Source organism: Salmo salar, chromosome 23 (genome assembly GCF_965601325.2).
Source record: "Salmo salar chromosome 23, fSalSal1, whole genome shotgun sequence".
NCBI lineage: Eukaryota > Metazoa > Chordata > Actinopteri > Salmoniformes > Salmonidae > Salmo > Salmo salar.
This window is the reverse complement of record NC_138313.1, coordinates 38,118,291-38,136,964: the sequence shown is the minus strand read 5'-3', so window position 1 is coordinate 38,136,964 and position 18,674 is coordinate 38,118,291. Positions and strand designations below refer to the sequence as shown.

General features: G+C 43.8%; 1 protein-coding gene across 2 annotated transcripts in view; it reads right to left on the bottom strand.

Moving 5' to 3' along the window:
• LOC106584549 (receptor-type tyrosine-protein phosphatase zeta) overlaps positions 1-17,869 on the bottom strand; it is a 114,157-nt gene extending 96,288 nt beyond the window's left edge. For both annotated transcript variants that reach the window (XM_082968099.1, XM_082968100.1), the window contains exon 1: positions 17,627-17,869. In XM_082968099.1, the coding sequence (XP_082824225.1) occupies positions 17,627-17,690 (64 nt within the window). In that variant the 5' untranslated portion in view covers positions 17,691-17,869. The remainder of the gene's footprint in view (positions 1-17,626) is intronic.
• Positions 17,870-18,674: the final 805 nt, after the last annotated feature.

Sequence of the window (18,674 nt, the reverse complement as noted above, 5' to 3'; positions counted from 1 at the left end):
ACATCGCAACATCAACTATTCAGAGGAGACTGCGTGAATCAGGCCTTCATGGTCAAATTGCGGCAAAGAAACCACTACTAAAAGGACACCATTAAGAAGAAGAGACTTGCTTGGGCCAAGAAACATGAGCAATGGACATTAGACCTGTGGAAGTCTGCCCTTTGGTCTGATGAGTCCAAATTTGAGATTTTTGGTTCCAACCAAAAATGTCTTTGTGAGACGCAGAGTAGGTGCTTGGATGATCTCTGCATGTGTAGATCCCATCGTGAAGCATGGAGGAGGAGGTGTGATGGTGCTTTGCTGGTGACACTGTCAGTGATTTATTTAGAATTCAAGCCACAGCATTCTGCAGTGACACGCCATCCCATCTGGTTTGAGCTTAGAGGGACAATCATTTGTTATCAACATGATAATGACCCAACACACCTCCAGGCTGTGTAAGGGCTATTTGACCAATAAGGAGAGTGATGGAGTGGTGCATCAGATGACCTGGCCTCCACAACCACCTGATCTCAACCCAATTGAGATGGTTTGGGATGAGTTTCTAACGCAGCGTGAAGGAAAAGCAGCCAACAAGAGCTAAGCATATGTGGGAACTCCTTCAAGACTCTTAGAAAAGCATTCCAGGTGAAGCTGGTTGAGAAAATGCCAAGAGTGTGCAAAGCTGTCATCTCGGCAAAGGGAGGCTACTTTGAAGAATATATAATATATTTTGATTTGTTGAACACTTTTTCGGTTACTACATGATTCGATATGTGTTATTTCATAGTTTTGATGTCTTCACTATTATTCTACAATGTAGAAATTAGTAAAAATAAAGAAAACCCCTTGAATGAGTAGGTGTGTCCAAACTTTTGACTGGTAATGTATATTCCCCCTCAAGCCAATACCACGACGGCCCTCAAGGAACTATACTGGACTTTGCACAAACTGGAAACCACATATCCCGAGGCCGCATTTATTGTAGCTGGGGACCGTAAAGAAAATTGAGAAGAAAAAAACGCTACCGAAGTTTTATCAACACATTGCCTGTAGTACACACACTTCAAAAACTCTCAACCACTGCTACTTTCCCTTCCGGGATTGTTACAAGGCCCTCCCCCACCCTCCCTTCAGCAAATCAGATCACGATTCCATTCTGCTCCTCCCTTCCTATAGGCAGAAACTCAAGCAGGATGTACCCATGCTAAGGTCTATTCAATGCTGGTCTGACCAATCGGAATCCATGTTTCAAGATTGTTTCGATCACGCGGACTGGGATATGTTCCGGGTTGCCTCTGAGAGTAACATTGACATATACACGGACACGGTGACTGAGTTAATCAGGAAGTGTATAAGGGATGTTGTTCCCACTGTGACTATTAAAAATTATCCAAACCAAAAAACGTGGATAGATCGCAGCATTCGCGCAAAACTGAAAGTGTGAACCACTGCATTTAACCACGGCAAGGTGACTGGGAATATGGTTGAATACAAACAGTGCAGTTATGCCATCCGTAAGCTAAACACCTTCTTCTCCTGCTTTGAGGCTAACACAGTGCCACCAACGCGGCCCGTTCCTGACGACTGTGGATTCTGGTTCTCCATGGCCGATGTGAGTAAGACATTTAAGCATGTTAACCGTTGCCGGCCCAGACGGCATCCCGAGTCGCTTTCTCAGAGCATGCGCAGACCAGCTGGCTGGTGTGTTTACTGACATATTCAATCTCTCCATATCCCAGTCTGCTATCCCCACTTGCTTAAACATGTCCACCATTGTTCCTGTAACCAAGAAAGCAAAAGGTAACTGAACTAAATGACTATCGCCCCATAGCACTCACTTCTGTCATCATGAAGTGCTTAGAGAGGCTAGTTAAAGATTATATCACCTCCACCTTACCTGATATCCTAGACCCACTTTAATTTGTATACCGCCCGAATAGATCCACAGACGATGCAATCGCCATTGCACTGCACACTGCCCCTTCTCATCTGGACAAATGGAACATCAACAGTATGTAAGAATGCTGGTCATTGACTACAGCTCAGCCTTCATCACCATAGTACCCTCCAAACTCATCATTAAGCTCGGGGCCCTAGGTCTTTGCAACTGGGTCCTGGACTTTCTGACGGCTGCTCCTAGGTGGTGAAGGTAGGAAACGACACATCCACTATGCTGATTCTCAACACAGGGCCCCCACAAGGGTGCATGCTCAGCCCCCTCCACTACTCCCTGTTCACACATGAATGCGTGGCCACGCACGCATCCAACTCAATCATCAAGTTTGCAGATGACAAAACAGTCGTAGGCCTGATTACCAACAATGACCAGACAGCCTACAGGGAAGAGGTGAGCTTCAAAGGACATTAACAACCCGAGCCACGGCCTGTTCACCCTGCCATCATCCAGAAGGCGAGGTCAGTACAGGTGCATCAAAGCAGGGACCGAGAGACTGAAATACAGCTTCTATCTCAAGGCCATCAGACTGTTAAATAGCCATCACTAGCCGGCCTCCACGCAGGACCCTGTCCTGAACTTAGTCACTGTCACTACCACCCAGTTACTCAACCCTACACCTTAGAGGCTGCTGCCCTATGTACATAGACATGGAATCACTGGTCACTTGAATAATGTTTGCATACTGTTTTACTGATTTCCAGAGGGTGGTGCTGTCTGCCCAACGCATCACCGGGGGCACAGTGCATGCCCTCCAGGACACCTACATCACCTGATGTCACAGGAAGGCCAAAAAGATCATCAAGGACATTAACCACTCGAGATTGTCAGTGATGTGTATGCTGAGGAACTTGAAGCTCTGAAGCTCACCTCCTCCCTGTAGGGAGCTCCCGAGTGGCGCAGCACTCTAAGGCACTGCATCTCAGTGCTAGAGGAGAGACTACAGACCCTGGTTCAATTCCAGGCTGTATCACAACAGGCCGTGATTGGGAGTCCCATAGGGCAGTGCACAATAGGTCCAGGTTTGGCCGTTATTGTAAATACGAATTTGTTCTTAACTGACTTGCCTAGTTAAATATAAATCAAATATCATATGTAAAGTTGAAGTTGGAAGTTTACAAACACTTAGGTTGGAATCTTAAAACTCGTTCCACAAATTTCTTGTTAAACTATAGTTTTGGCAAGTTGGTTAGTATCAAGGCACAAGGAGAGACCCAGGAAGCAGATGGTTGGAGTCTTACAACGTTTATTAATCCAAAGGGTTATTAGGCAAGAGAATGGTCATGGACAGGCAAAAAGGTCAAAACCAGATCAGAGTCCAATAGGCACAGAAGGGCAGGCAGAATCAAGGTCAGGGAAAGTAGTCCAGGGTCAAGCAGGGGTCATAACCGCAAGGACTATAAAAAGAGAATAGAAAAGGAGTATGGGAAAAACACACTGGTTGACTTGTCTAAACATACAAGATGAACTGGCACAGAGAGACAGGAAACACAGGGATAAATAGACTGGGGAAAATAAGCGACACCTGGAGGGGGTGTAGACAATCACAGGAACAGGTGAAACAGATCAGGGCGTGACAGTTAGGACATCTACTTTGTGCATGACACAAGTAATTTTTCCAACAATTGTTTACAGACAGATTATTTAACTTATAATTCACTGTATCACAATTCCAGTGGGTTAGAAGTTTACATACACTAAGTTAACTATTCCTTTAAACAGCTTGGAAAATTCCAGAAAATTATGTCATGGCTTTAGAAGCTTCTGATAGGCTAATTGACATCATTTGAGTCAAATTGGAGGTGTACCTGTGGATGTATTTCAAGGCATACCTTCAAACTCAGTGCCTCTTTGCTTGACCTCAGGAAAAGACCTCAGGAAAAGAAATTGTAGACCTCCACAAGTCTGGTTCAAACTTGGGAGCAATTTCCAAATGCCTGAAGGTACCACGTTCATCTGTACAAACAATAGTACGCATGTATAAACTCTATGGGACCACGCAGCCGTCATACCGCTCAGGAAGGAGACGCGTTCTGTGTCCTAGAGATGAACATACTTTGGTGCAAAAAGTGCAAATCAGTCCCAGAACAGCAGCAAAGGACCTTGTGAAGATGCTGGAGGAAACAGGTACAAAAGTATCTATATCCACAGTAAAATGAGTCCTATATCGACATAACCTGAAAGGCCGCTCAGCAAGGAAGAAACCACTGTTCCAAAACCACCATAAAAAAGGCCAGACTACGGTTTGCAACTGCACAAGGGAACAAAGATTGTCCTCTTTGGAGAAATGTCCTCTGGTCTGATGAAACAAAAATAGAACTGTTTGGCCATGAAGACCATCATTATGTTTGGAGGAAAAAGGGGGAGGCTTGCAAGCCGAAGAACACCATCCCAAACATGAAGCACGGGGGTGGCAGCATCATGTTGTGGGGGTGCTTTACTGCAGGAGGGACTGGTGCATTTCACAAAATAGATGGCATCATGAGGCAGGAAAATTATGTGGATTTATTGAAGCAACATCTCAAGACACCAGTCAGGAAGTTAAAGCTTGGTCGCAAATGGGTCTTCCAAATGGACAGTGACCCCAAGCATACTTCCAAAGTTGTGGCAAAATGGCTTAAGGACAACAAAGTCAAGGTATTGGAGTGGCCATCACAAAGCCCTGACCTCAATCCTATAGAAAATCTGTGGGCAGAACTGAAAAAGTGTGTGCGAGCAAGGAGGCCTACAAACCTGACTCAGTTACACCAGGTCTGTCAGGAGGAATGGGCCAAAATTCACCCAACTTATTGTGGGAAGCTTGTGGAAGTCTACCCAAAACATTTGACCCAAGTTAAACAATTTAAAGGCAATGCTACTAATTGAGTGTATGTAAACTTCTGACCCACTGGGAATGTGACGAAAGAAAAAAAAGCTGAAATAAAATCACTCTACTATTATTCTCCACATTTCACATTCTTAAAATAAAGTGGTGATCCTAACTGACCTAAGGCAGGGAATTTTTACTAGGATTAAATGTCATTACTTTGTGAAAAACTGAGTTTAAATGTATTTGGCTAAAGCGTATGTAAACTTCCGACTTCAACTGCATTTACTATATTCTACTGTATTTTAGTCAATGCCACTCCGACCTTGCTCGTCCTAATATTTATATATTTTCTTAATTCCATTCTTTTAATTTGAGACATGTGTATTGTTGTGAATTGTTAGATACTACTGCACTGTTGGAGCTAGGAACACAAGAACATCTGATAAATGTGTGTGACCAAGACATTTTTATTTAATTAAATCCTAATTGTTCTGGAAAAAGTTGGGATCATGCTTGTTAGAGGGCACAGAGGGCAGTTACACAATCATCCTAATTGTTTACACGGTCCCATTCATTGACGTCATTATCGCAATACGAGGAGAGCATTGAACATGATTGTCTCAGTAGTCTAGCTCAGGAGATCCAATCTGTGTGTGTGTGTGTGTGTGTGTGTGTGTGTGTGTGTGTGTGTGTGTGTGTGTGTGTGTGTGTGTGTGTGCCCAGAAATGCAGGACAGGGCAAGATGCCAGAGCTTACATTCCATCCTGAAGAGTCAATCGGAACCATCTCTCTCCTAGAGGATCGCACTACTATACAGAAGCCCCTGTGATTATTCACAAAGCAACAAGGCTTAGATAGCTGTGTGCTTAGCTTTCAACACCTAAGTAAGTTAGTGAGGATGGAAGAAAAAACATAATTGACATTTCATGAAATTACAAATAATTGCCTCTATAAAAAGCAGTGGACAAGACACTGTGTTCCCAATTCTAACGGAACATGACAGAGATAAAAAGTTGATGAGGCTTTCCTACTCCACAGAAGAGATGCTTTCGGCAACTGTGGCAAATCGTTTTAACTAGATTTCCACATGCATAAAGGATTCGTTCTGATGATGGAGGCTGGTGGGGCTGTTTTGGCATGGGCTCGTCTAGACATGGACCTAATCTAAAATCGGCCACATGGAGCCTGATCAACATTCTCCAAAAAAGGGGACAACAGAAATAGAGGAGCAACTAAACCACATCTCAGCTGGATGGGTGCACTCTTTGCCAATGCTGTATCTAGATTTTCCCGAATATGTGAGCGGGAGGGTGGGTGGGTCTGTGAGCAGTAGTATGGGGACTCGTCTCTGCTGCTTGCTTTCATGTTATTTCTAATGAGCTGATTGAATTTTGTTAGATGAAGGAGAAAGGAGGCCATAAAATACTCTCATGTCTTTACTGCTAGAGAAGCACCTGATCATAGGATAAATAGAGACAGCTAAAACAATGATGCAGGGATGATCATAGAAATGCTCTCAAAGAAATAACAGCTATAGAAGATTTGAAAAATGCTCTCACTAAGAGCAATGAATGATTCGTTCTCTCCGTTGTGTTACTGTAAGGCGCAGTGACAATTTAAACACCGACAGCTGACACAAAGGCCCCAGAGTAAAACACTTCAGTTTGTGCGTGTCCATGTGACTACAGCACTCCCATTAAGTTCCCGGCCTCACACTGAACATGCGGACACCAGAGGATGCACAGCCGGACAGCCTCATCCGAGTAGAGTGACTGATCTACATCAGAGAAACCTCTTTTCTTCTTGTGCCCTGACAGTAGACACATGGACCGACCAACAGACAAGAGAGGATTAGGGCTGTGACGGTCATGGAATTTTGAATGACGGTTAGTAAAATGTTATAGTCGTTTGAATAGCAACAATAACACCACCACCTTGCTTGTTTTAGCAAGGACTAAGTTTCATCAAGTTGAAAAGAGTCCATGTTAACACAGAAACAGACTCAACCACACAAATACCTGGCCGCCCCCTCTTCAGTAAGCTGTTCGTTCCACAAACAAATATAAAAAAGTGTTATGACGGTTATTTTATCTTCATGAAGTTCTTCACCCATAAATCTAATTTTATTGGTGACACACAAATTTAGCAGATGTTATTGCGGGTGTAGCGAAATGCTTGTGTTTCTAGCTCCAACAGTGCAGTAGTATCTAACAATTCACAACAATACACACAAATCTTGAAGTAAAAGAATGGAATAAAGAAATGTATAAAATATTAGATTGAGCAAAACAGAGATGCGTGTTCTAGGTCCCAAGAAACAAAGAGATCTTCTGTTGAATCTGACAATTAATCTTGATGGTTGTACAGTCGTCTCAAATAAAACTGTGAAGGAACTCGGCGTTACTCAGGACAGTGATCTCTCTTTTGAAGAACATATCAAGACTGTTTCAAGGACAGCTTTTTTCCATCTACGTAACATTGTAAAAATCAGAAACTTTCTGTCCAAAAATGATGCAGAAAAATGTATCCATGCTTTTGTTACTTCTAGGTTGGACTAGTGCAATGCTCTACTTTCCAGCTACCCGGATAAATCACTAAATTAACATCAGTTAGTGCTAAATACGGCTGCTAGAATCCTGACTAGAACCAAAAAACAATTGATCCTATTACTCCAGTGCTAGCCTCCCTAGACTGGCTTCCTGTTAAGGCAAGGGCTGATTTCAAGGTTTTACTGCTAACCTACAAAGCATTACATGGGCTTGCCCCTACCTATCTTCCCGATTTGGTCCTGCCGTACATACCCACACGTAGGCTACAGTCACAAGACGCAGGCCTCCTAATTGTCCCTAGAAATTCTAAGCAAACAGCTGGAGGCAGGGCTTTCTCATATAGAGCTCAATTTTTGGAATGGTCTGCCTACCCATGTGAGAGACGCAGACTCGGTCTCAACCTTTAAGTCTTTACTGAAGACTCATCTCTTCCGTAGGTCCTATGATTGAGTGTAGTCTGGCCCAGGAGTGTGAAGGTGAACGGAAAGGCTCTGGAGCAACGAACCGCCCTTGCTGTCTCTGCCTGGCCAGTTCCCCTCTCTCCACAGGGATTCTCTGCCTTTAACCCTATTACAGGGGCTGAGTCACTGGCTTACTGGTGCTCTTCCATGCCGTCCCTAGGAGGGATGCGTCACTTGAGTGGGTTGAGTCACTGACGTGGTCTTCCTGTCTGGGTTGGCGTCCCCCCTTGGGTTGTGCCGTGGCGAAGATCTCTGTGGGCTATACTCGGCCTTGTCTCAGGATGGTAAGTTGGTGGTTGAAGATATCCCTCTAGTGGTGTGGGGGCTGTGCCTCGGCAAAGTGGGTGGGGTTATATCCTGCCTGTTTGGCCCTGTCCGGGGGTATCATTGGATGGGGCCACAGTGTCTCCTGACCCCTTTTGTCTCAGCCTCCAGTATTTATGCTGCAGTAGTTTATGTGTCAGGGGGCTAGGGTCAGTCTGTTATATCTGGAGTATTTCTCCTGTCTTATCTGGTGTCCTGTGTTAATTTAGTATGCTCTTCCTAATTCTCTCTCTTTCGGAGGACATGAGCCCTAGGACCATGCCTCAGGACTACCTGGCATGATGACTCCTTGCTGTCCCCAGTCCACCTGGCCGTGCTGCTGCTCCAGTTTCAACTGTTCTGCCTGCGGCTATGGAACCCTGACCTGTTCACTGGACGTGCTACCTGTCCCAGACCTGCTGTTTTCAACTCTCTAGAGACAGCAGGAGCGGTAGAGATACTCTCAATGATCGGCTATGAAAAGCCAACTGACATTTATTCTTGAGGTGCTGACTTGTTGCACCCTCGACAACTACTGTGATTATTATTATTTGACCCTGCTGGTCATTTATGAACATTTGAACATCTTGGCTATGTTCTGTTATAATCTCTACCTGGCACAGCCAGAAGAGGACTGGCCACCCCTCATAGCCTGGTTCCTCTCTAGGTTTCTTCCTAGGTTCCGTGTGGCTCAGTTGGTAGAGCATGGTGTTTGCAACACCAGGGTTGTGGGTTCGATTCCCACGGGGGACCAGTACGCGGGGGAAAAAAATGTATGAAATGTATGCATTCACTACTGTAAGTTGCTCTGGATAAGAGCGTCTGCTAAATGACTAAAATGTAAAAGGTAGGGAGTTTTTCCTAGCCACTGTGCTTCTACACCTGCATTGCTTGCTGTTTGGGGTTTTAGGCTGGGTTTCTGTACAGCACTTTCAGATATCAGCTGATGTAAGAAGGGCTATATAAATACATTTGATTTTGATTTGAAAGTCAGAGTGGCATTGGCTTAAATACAGTAGCATAGAATACAATATATACACATGAGTAAAGCAGTATGTAAACATTATTTAAACATTATTAAAGTGACTAGTGTTCCATTAAGTGGCCAGTGATTCCAAGTCTATGTATATAGGGCAGCAGCCTCTAAGGTGCAGGGTTGTGTAACCGGGTGGAAGCCAGTTAGTGATGGCTATTTAACAGTCTGATGGCCTTGAGATAGAAGTTGTTTTTCAGTCTCTCGGTCCCAGCTTTGATGCACCTGTACTGACCTCACCTTCTGAATGATAGCGGGGTGAACAGGCCGTGTCTCGGGTGGCTAATGTCCTTGATGATCTTTTTGGCTTTCCTGTGACATCGGGTGCTGTAGGTGTCCTGGAGGGTGGGTAGTTTGCCCCCGGTGATGCATTGGGCAGACCGCACCACTCTCTGGAGAGCCCTGCGGTTGCGGGCAGTGCAGTTGCCGTACATACCAGACAGTGATACAGCCCAACAGGATGCTCTCAATGGTGCATCTCTAAAAGTTTGTGAGGGTCTCCTAGGTTGAGCACACACCCTTGTGGGGGCCCTGTGTTGAGGATCAGCGACGTGGATGTGTTGTTTCCTACCTTCACCACCTGGGGGCGGTCCGTCAGGAAGTCCAGGACCCAGACGGACCGCGCCCAGGTTACACAATTATACAGTAACTGTGCCAACCCTAGATATCACATATTTACAACATGCTGCTTGCTCATCCAAGCTCTGGGCCATCCTCCACTCTCTGCCCTCCTCTGTAACCATATTTCTCTGTATTGAGTGATCCTTTCCAGTCTTCATGCAATATCCTTCTTTATGAGCTACTATTATATTATATTATTCTTTTATGTTTTTTTTACAAGTCATAAAGCTCAAGGATTCTTCTATTGGAACATCGCTGCAGAAAAAGTCCTCCCACATGTTTCATTGTCAAAGGGTTATCACATAAAGATGACAGTATTATAAACCACTAGCCTGAAGGAGCTGAGCTTAGGGTATCACATTGGCACAGAGCTCTATAGAAGATGACAGTACTATAAACTAGTAGCCTGAAGGTGCTCAAAAGTAGAGGTCCTGTGTGGCTCAGCACGGCCCTTGCAACACCAAGGTTGTGGGTTCGATTCCCACAGGGGACCAGTGAGAGAGTAAGAAAATGTGCACACTAACTTCTGTAAGTCACTCTGGATCAGTGTCTGCTATATGACAAAAAAAAGTAAAATGTAGTAGGGACCACAAAACCACTCAGCAGGGGTTAAACTACATACTAATTGCTTTTCACCTGCATTAATATACTCTGTCCCTTGACCATCCATCAAGGTTAGAGTGAGTGAAATTACCAACTCATTAACAATCACCCAGTATTTCCATGGTGGCCCGGGGGACCAACGTCTGTAGCTATTTTGAGTGATACGCTAATTGAAAATGTAGGGGCTCAGGGATGGGGAAAGACTTACAGAGACAAGCAGGGGAGGGATATGGATAACTCTTTAGAAAGGCATTGCCCTTGACTGGTCCTGATCCACTTCACAAGGTGCAGACAACCAGCTTTTTGTCTCTGATAGTCTTTTATTTTCAGGTTTGACTTATCAGTAACCTGAGATGTCATTCGCCAAAGCTTTTTGAAGTTCCACTGATGGCCTACTTTTGAGTGGCATCGTTCATCACCAATAGATTTCTGTCACCGAGGATGAAAGTTCAGTTTCAACAGGCATGACATGTCTATAAGTAACCTCCTTAGATATGGGGCTACAACTCAGATTGAGTTGTACCCAGACTAGGCTCTGGACCCCTGATGGAAGCATTAGCACTGTTCACCACCAGCTGTGGCCAGCTTCCACCCTCCACTAAAAAGACTCCCAGTCAATCAGCAGAAATGGGTATCATGGTGGCATATAGAGCAGGATATTTTACTCATTTTGTTCTAGTAAAGTAGTAGTTCTATGAATATGGTGCCAACATTGAAATGCCAGCAGGCTAATCAGGCACAATCAGAGGTCTCTGATCTCCTCCATGGGTGGTGGTGTGTAAATAATGATCATGGTTCTGAGCACACCTGGCTTTCACCAGACCCACATGAACTAACTTGATTCGCTGCGGTTCACAAACATTTTGAGCGGCTACTTTTAATTGGGAGTCCAAAGACAAAGATCTGGTATAATAAGTGATTTTTTTTAAACCATTTTTTTTGTTTTTTATTTGGTCAGTGTGGGTAAGTGTTATAATGGGGTTTCAATTCTTGCTTTTCAATATCACATCAGGGACTCCCTCAAACCCTGGTTGCCGCTGGTATAATACCAAACCTCTGTGTCTTGGTATGTGTCTCTGTGCCGTGGGTCTTCTTCTAAACAATGCAAGGAACCAGTTTGACTAAAAGCTATATACCTTGGGGTAAACAGCTGCTGACTTCAAGGACTTGACAATAAAAGGTCATACTGACAAACAAGTCCTAAAACACGCACCTTAGGTTAAACTACAGGAGAAGAGCTGCTCTAGGATCAGGTTTCCTTCTCTAAATCTTCAACTCAAAGAGTTTACAAAGAAATACTGTCAAACACTTGACCAACGTGGCTTGAGTGAAATATTCCCCTGTACAGCCTTTGGCTCAGCACTGCCAAAATATTCTTAAGTTGGTCAAAGTCCCAGTTACTTGCATTACTACACAGGCATGTCATACTACACACCTTTTTAAATTGTTCACATTATGACTTCTGTCATAACTGCATACTGCCCAGACTGCATTCTACACCAGGTTAAACTTTGTTGCAAAACAATTTGTCACCATCCTGTTAAAATCTTATTCCTGTAAGCACTTACATTTCATTTATACCTTACTGGTATTTTATGTTAATTAAAAGAGCATGGGCCTTTTGGGGAGTGTTATGTGCAGTCATATTAGTCCCAACACATCTATTTATTCCATTATGCGTGTCACATTGAGAATTAGAACAGAAAGTAAGATACAAAATAAGGGGGGGATCACCCCCTAGCACTTTAACCAACAGTGTTGCTCACACAAGCTTGCTGGCCTTTATCTTAGTCCCTTTGGGATTTGTATTCAGCATCAAAAGACAAGAGCCATCGATATACAAGACAGTTAAGAGACCACACACTAACAGGCAGCTGAAGAGAAGAAGGGGGGGAGAAATCAATGGATCTCTACAAGATTCTTCCTGTTCTCCCCAATGATCCCGGTATGAGCAGCCCCCTTTCAGTTGCAAGATGGGCCACCCGGATCTGCCCTGTCCTCCATTAAGCGGCCAGTGGTAGGCACCAAGGAACCGGCTGGCAGAACACCAGTGGGAAAACAGCAGAGCTTGACTGTCACGCCAGACAAGATGGTTGGCCAAACCAAAGAGTCCACAGGGACAGAGAGACAAATGAGGAGAAGAATAAGTTGAGGGAAGAGATGGTGGGAGAGAGACAAGAGGACGAAAGGAGGGAGAGATTGGGGGAGTGAGAGGAGAATGAAACAGGGAGGTTAAAATGATGAGGAGGAGAAATGAGAAGAGAAAGATGAGAGATGGAGGATGATGAGGGAGGGAGAGAAAAAGTTGAACAAATAGATGGGACAAAAAGGAGACGAGAATAATGCATGTGAAAGTGTGAGATAAAGAGAGAGCATGAAAAGGGGGGAAAGTCTGGAACAAGACTAATGAAAGTACAAGTGCTGTTGAAACCTCAACTCCATCGCACTTCTAGCTTGGGGGGGGCAACACTGAGGTGTCAAGGAGGGGGGCTTGGGAGGCAGAGCATCGGAGTGTTGCCGTGACGCTCCTGTGACGGTTGTAACATGCTGCACTCTCGCACTTCCCCTCCAGTCTCGCACTTCCCCTCCACTCTCGCACTTCCCCTCCAGTCTCGCACTTCCCCTCCACTCTCGCACTTCCCCTCCACTCTCGCACTTCCCCTCCACTCTCGCACTTCCCCTCCAGTCTCGCACTTCCCCTCCAGTCTCGCAGCATGAGAGCCTCCTGCGCCAACGCTGCCACTGCTTCTGGGACAAATCGGCGATCCATCGAGCGTCACAGTTACAATGGTCTCCCTCGCTGTGCGCCCCTGAATACCGTCCCGCTCTGCCAGCTTCTCCCCCACCCATACAAAACCAACCACTCTTCTGACAGCATAATTCGGGGAGGCCTTGGGAAGATTGGGCATATGGAGGAGAGTCCTGGGCACCACTAGGGAGGCTTGGCTGGGCTGTACCCCCACATAACCCCAGTCCTATTCAGTCATGGCCGGGGAGAGAGAGAGGGGTGACTCAGAGGATTCACTGTGGCCCCTGTGCATGCTTGAGCGAATGTCGTTGTGCCTAACACCGACTAATCTGGTCATCAAATAGCACTGCTGCTGCCGATTGGAAATCTGCCTGGCTTTTTACCAACAACCAGGGGATGGCTAAGAGGACCAGTGTGCCAAGCTGCTCTGGGAACGGTATCCCGCAGCTCCCTCGGAGAAAGAGGGAGAGAAGGAGAAATATAAAAGAATGGGAGGAGAAGTTAGGAAAATGAGAAGAAAGAGTAGAGAGGGCAGAAAGATAGAGGGCAAGGTGCCATGGAGAAAAAGCTATTCATCTGTGTCAAAGGAGGAGAGAAGCAGCATTGCAATTTCTGTTGGTAATAAGTAATGATTTGGAACTGTTAACAACAGTCGTAATCAGACTGTAGCAGACAATGTTTGACCCATATACAATAATTGTTTTCCAGATTATGCAAATACACTATGCAAATAAACTCTTGAGTTGTGTACTCTGCAAGTGTAGTTTATTGTGCTCCTCAGTGTGATAACAACTACATGGGCAACCTGAAGGTATGAACTGGCAGTGGCACACTTCCCTCATGTACCAGTAAGCTACATCTGAAACTGGGTTAAGCATTGGACCACCAGCCTTTGACACACGGCTCTCAGGTGGTCATCCAAGAGGCACGAGGAAGGGGTGTGGCCTCTGGATACCCACCAAACGACCAACCATCCGCCTGAATGACAGACTGACTAACTATGACTGCCATCTGTCACGAGTCAGGACCACCCTGCTCCAAAACAACAGGCATAGAGACTTCCTCATCCGAGAGAGAGAGGGGCACTGTGGGTGATGCCCAGTGTAAATGTCCTATCTATAGCCCACCACGTTGGGAATACAGATGGCACAGGGTCTGCATTGCATTCAGTTCACTTGTGTGTCTTTTTTCTTCCATCAATTCCTCTGCTGCCTTCCCAACAGCAACTTGCTTTGTGCCCCATGTTTCATCAAAGAGTCATTTAAACCACTCAACTGAAAGAGGCAAAAAAAAGGAGGGGAGTGGTGGCAGAGGGGTGCATGTGGTAAAGCATTCAGCAGGTACCAAAACATTTGCTATCCCAGTTCACAAGGCCAGTCATAAAAGGCTCCTAAAATGAAATCTTAAGCAAACTGGCTTTAGCCAGCTTTTTTCAAATATTTGTTTAATGACTCAACCAAAGGATTAAACCAAGCATATCAGTCTCCTCCTTGGCACTGTATGTGTGTGTCATATTGAAACGGAACAGCTGAGACCAATTCGGCGAATTAAGAAAACACTCCTTCCACTCAGTTCTGAGGAGACACGTAAACAATCTGTTTATTGAAATATTTACTAATAATATTGGTAACACCAAATATTTATAAGCACATGACTGTCTTATAATAAAGCTAACAATACATGATGTATTTATTCAGGATCATTATGAGATATAAGATACAGCGGCATAGCGCAGTTTTGCGGGCCCCCGCAAGGTCTGAGCAAGGACCTTGGTATTTTACACATTTTGCCATGAAGCGGAGAGAAAATGTTGCTGTTTTAGAACTCAGGGATTCTTGAAAGACAGGACAATCGCAACTTTGCCCCACAAATATTTGTCTTAATATTAACATTTTAAAGATATATATTTTGATAGACCAAAGTATCAACTATCATACCATGTAAAGGAACAAACTAATTTCTAAAACAAAATTATAATAAATAATAAAAAGCACCTAACTCTTTTTCTGTCAGACATTTCATTTTTACAATTACATTTTAGTCAATTTAGCAGATGCTCTTATCCAGAGCGACTTACAGTAGAGTGCATACATTTTTATTACATTTTTACATACGGGCCCCCCGTGGGAATCGAACCCACAACCCTGGCGTTGCAAGCGCCATGCTCTACCAACTGAGCTACAATTATTGTCCAAAAAGTGTTTAAAAGCTTTGATTGTTTAATTCTAACATTATTATTATATATTTTAGATTTAGAACATAAAAACAACATTTATAATGCAACCATTATCCCTTACAGGGCCTTCAGAAAGTATTCACATCCCTTGACTTTTCCCACATTTTGTTGTGCTACAGCCTGAATTGAAAATTGATTAAACTTATATTTTTTTGGCACTGGCCTACACACAATATACCCCATAATGTCAAAGTGGAATTATATTTTTCAACATTTTTACAAATTAATTAAACATGAAAAGCTGAAATCACTTCAGTCAATAAGTATTCAACTCCTTTGCTATGACACGCCTAATTAAGTTCAGGAGTAAAAATGTGCTTAACAAGTCACATAATAAGTTGCTTGGATTCACTCTGTGTGCAATAATAGTGTTCACAATGATTTTTGAATGACTACCTCATCGCTGTACCCCACACACATAATTATCTGTAAGGTCTCTCAGTCGAGCATGTTAAATTCCAACACAGATTCCATCACAAAGACCATGGAGGTTTTCCAATGCCTCAAAAAGAAGGGCACCTATTGGTAGATCGGTAAAAAAAAAAAAAAAGAAGCTGACATTGAATATCCCTTTGAGCATGGTGACGTTATTCATTACACTTCGGATGGTGCATCAATACACCCAGTCACATTACCCCCAACCCTCTTTTTACGCTGCTGCTACTCTCTGTTTATCATATATGCATGATGATACATGCATGTACATACTACCTCAATTGGGCTGACCAGCCAGTGCTCCCGCACATTGGCTAACCGGGCTATCTACATTGTGTCCCGCCACCCACCACCCGCCAACCCCTCTTTACGCTACTGCTACTCTCTGTTCATCATATATGCATAGTCACTTTAACCATATCTACATGTACATACTACCTCAATCAGCCTGACTAACCTGTGTCTGTATGTAGCCTCGCTACTTTTATAGCCTCGCTACTGTATATAGCCTGTCTTTTTACTGTTGTTTTATTTCTTTACTTACCCATTGTTCACCTAACACCTTTTTTGCACTATTGGTTAGAGCCTGTACGTAAGCATTTCACTGTAAGGTCTACACCTGTTGTATTCGGCGCACGTGACAAATAAAATTTGATTTGATACAGGCGTCCTTCCTAACTCAGTTACTGGAGAGGAAGGAAATCGCTCAGGGATTTCACCATGAGGCCAATTGATAGAGTGAAAAGAAGGAAGCCTGTACAGAATAAAAATATTCCAAAACATGCATCCTGTTTGCAACAAGGCACTAAAGTAATACTGCAAAAAATGAGGCAAAGCAATTCCCCTTTTGTCCTGAATATGTAACAATACAAAGTGTTATGTTTGGGTCAAATCCAATACAACACATTACTGAGTACCACTCCCCATATTTTCAAGCATAGTGGTGGCTGCATATGTTATGGGTGTGCTTGTAATTGTTAAGAACTGGGGAATTTTTCAGGATAAAAAAAATTCACTAAATGGAGCTAAGCACAGGTAAAATCCTAAAGGAAAACCTGGTTCAGTCTAACTCTAACCCACCAGACACTGGGAGACGAATTCACCATTCAGCAGGACAATAACCTAAAACATAAGGTGAAATCTACACTGGCGTTGCTTACCAAGAAGACAGTGAATGTTCCTGAGTGGCAGAGTTACAGCTTTGTCTTAAATCTCCCTGAAAATCGATGGCAAGACCTGAAAATGGTTGTCTAGCAATGACCAACAACAAATTTGACAGAGCTTGAACAATTTTGAAAATAATAAATGGGCAAATGTTGCACAATCCTGGTGGAGAAAGCTTAGAGAAAGACTCAGCTGTAATTGCTGCCAAAGGTGCTTTTACAAAGCATTACCATTCTATCATCTCATTCAGTTCTCTTTTCCCTTGTAAAATTCCGCTAAATGTAAATTAAGATCAAATATGCTGCAGAACAAGGACCCCCGGGTGTGTACTACGCCAGTGATGAGATAATAAAACATTACAATGGGGGCATGTTACCACTTATTTTTTGGACAACAACCTGATTCTACTGTAGGCTACCCCAAAGACGCACAACGCTTGTGCATCATCATTGTCGAGAGTATTTAATACAGGCTGAAAAACAATGATTACGTTTAGGTTTAAAATCAAATCAGTAAAAATAATCCATGATGCATACAATGGAGGTTGTAAAAGGTAGGCTTGTAAAAACAAGCGAAGTTGATTTGAACCTTAACTTCACGCGCACTGCATTCTTGTGGAGAGAAAAACACATAGCCAACAGAATCAACAATCATCAAGTAAAAAAACAAAAAGCTTTTTAAATGTACTAATAATGAGAAAACACAAGATTAGATATCAAGTTCTTACCTAATTGACAGACGCGCAAGAGCTGAGTGAGCAATAGGAAGCATCTTGAAGCAGCCGTGTCCATATTTCAACCTCACCAACCTCGGTGGAGACAATAAAAAGGTAATGTATGGTTCTGGGAAAGATACTCCCGGCAAGCGTGACGGTTTCACTATTGTTTCATGGTGGGAGTTGTGTGGTCCCCGTTTCTCTTCTTTTCGGTATCTCCGGGGCGACTGTTATACACGGAGATGTACGGTGAGTGAAAGGGGGATGTGTGTGAGAGCGTGCGCCTCCCACAGACCATAACAACGCACGAGCTCTATCTTGTTCAAGGGAGTTGAAGATAGTTTTTTTAAGCCTCCATTCATTTATTTATTGATTCAATTAATTCATTATGAATTGTGATGATTCCATGGAGCTCAGTTGCAACAGTTGTTGTGGTTACTTGTTATATGTATGCAACATATTTTCAACCACAAACTATAGGCTAAGGATAGGATGGTTGACCAAACTCCACGTCTATACATGAAATGGCAACGTTTATTGAAAACTTTTGGTTCACACATTTAATTTCACATGGATAGATTTTTTTCAGAGGACCTCTCTCCGTTCTGTGAGCTTGTGTGGCCTACCACTTTGCGACTGAGCCATTGTTGCTCCTAGAAGTTTACACTTCACAATAAGAGCTCTTACAGTTGACCATGGCAGCTATAGCAGGAAAGAACTTTAATGAACTGACTTATTGGAAAGGTGGCATTCTATGACGGTGCCAAGTTGAAAGTCACTGAGCTCTTCAGTAAGGCCATTCTACTGCCAATGTTTGTCTATGGAGATTGCGTTACACCTGTCAGCAAAGGGTGTGGCTGAAATAGCCAAATCCACTAATTTGAAGGGGTGTCCATGTAACAGTGTAGGTTCCGTCCCTCTCTTCGCCCCAACCTGGGCTCGAACCAGGGACCCTTGCACACATCAACATCTGACACCCACGAAGCATCGTTACCCATCGCGCCACAAAAGCCGCGGCCCTTGCAACGCAAGGGGAACAACCACTTCAGGTCTCAGAGCG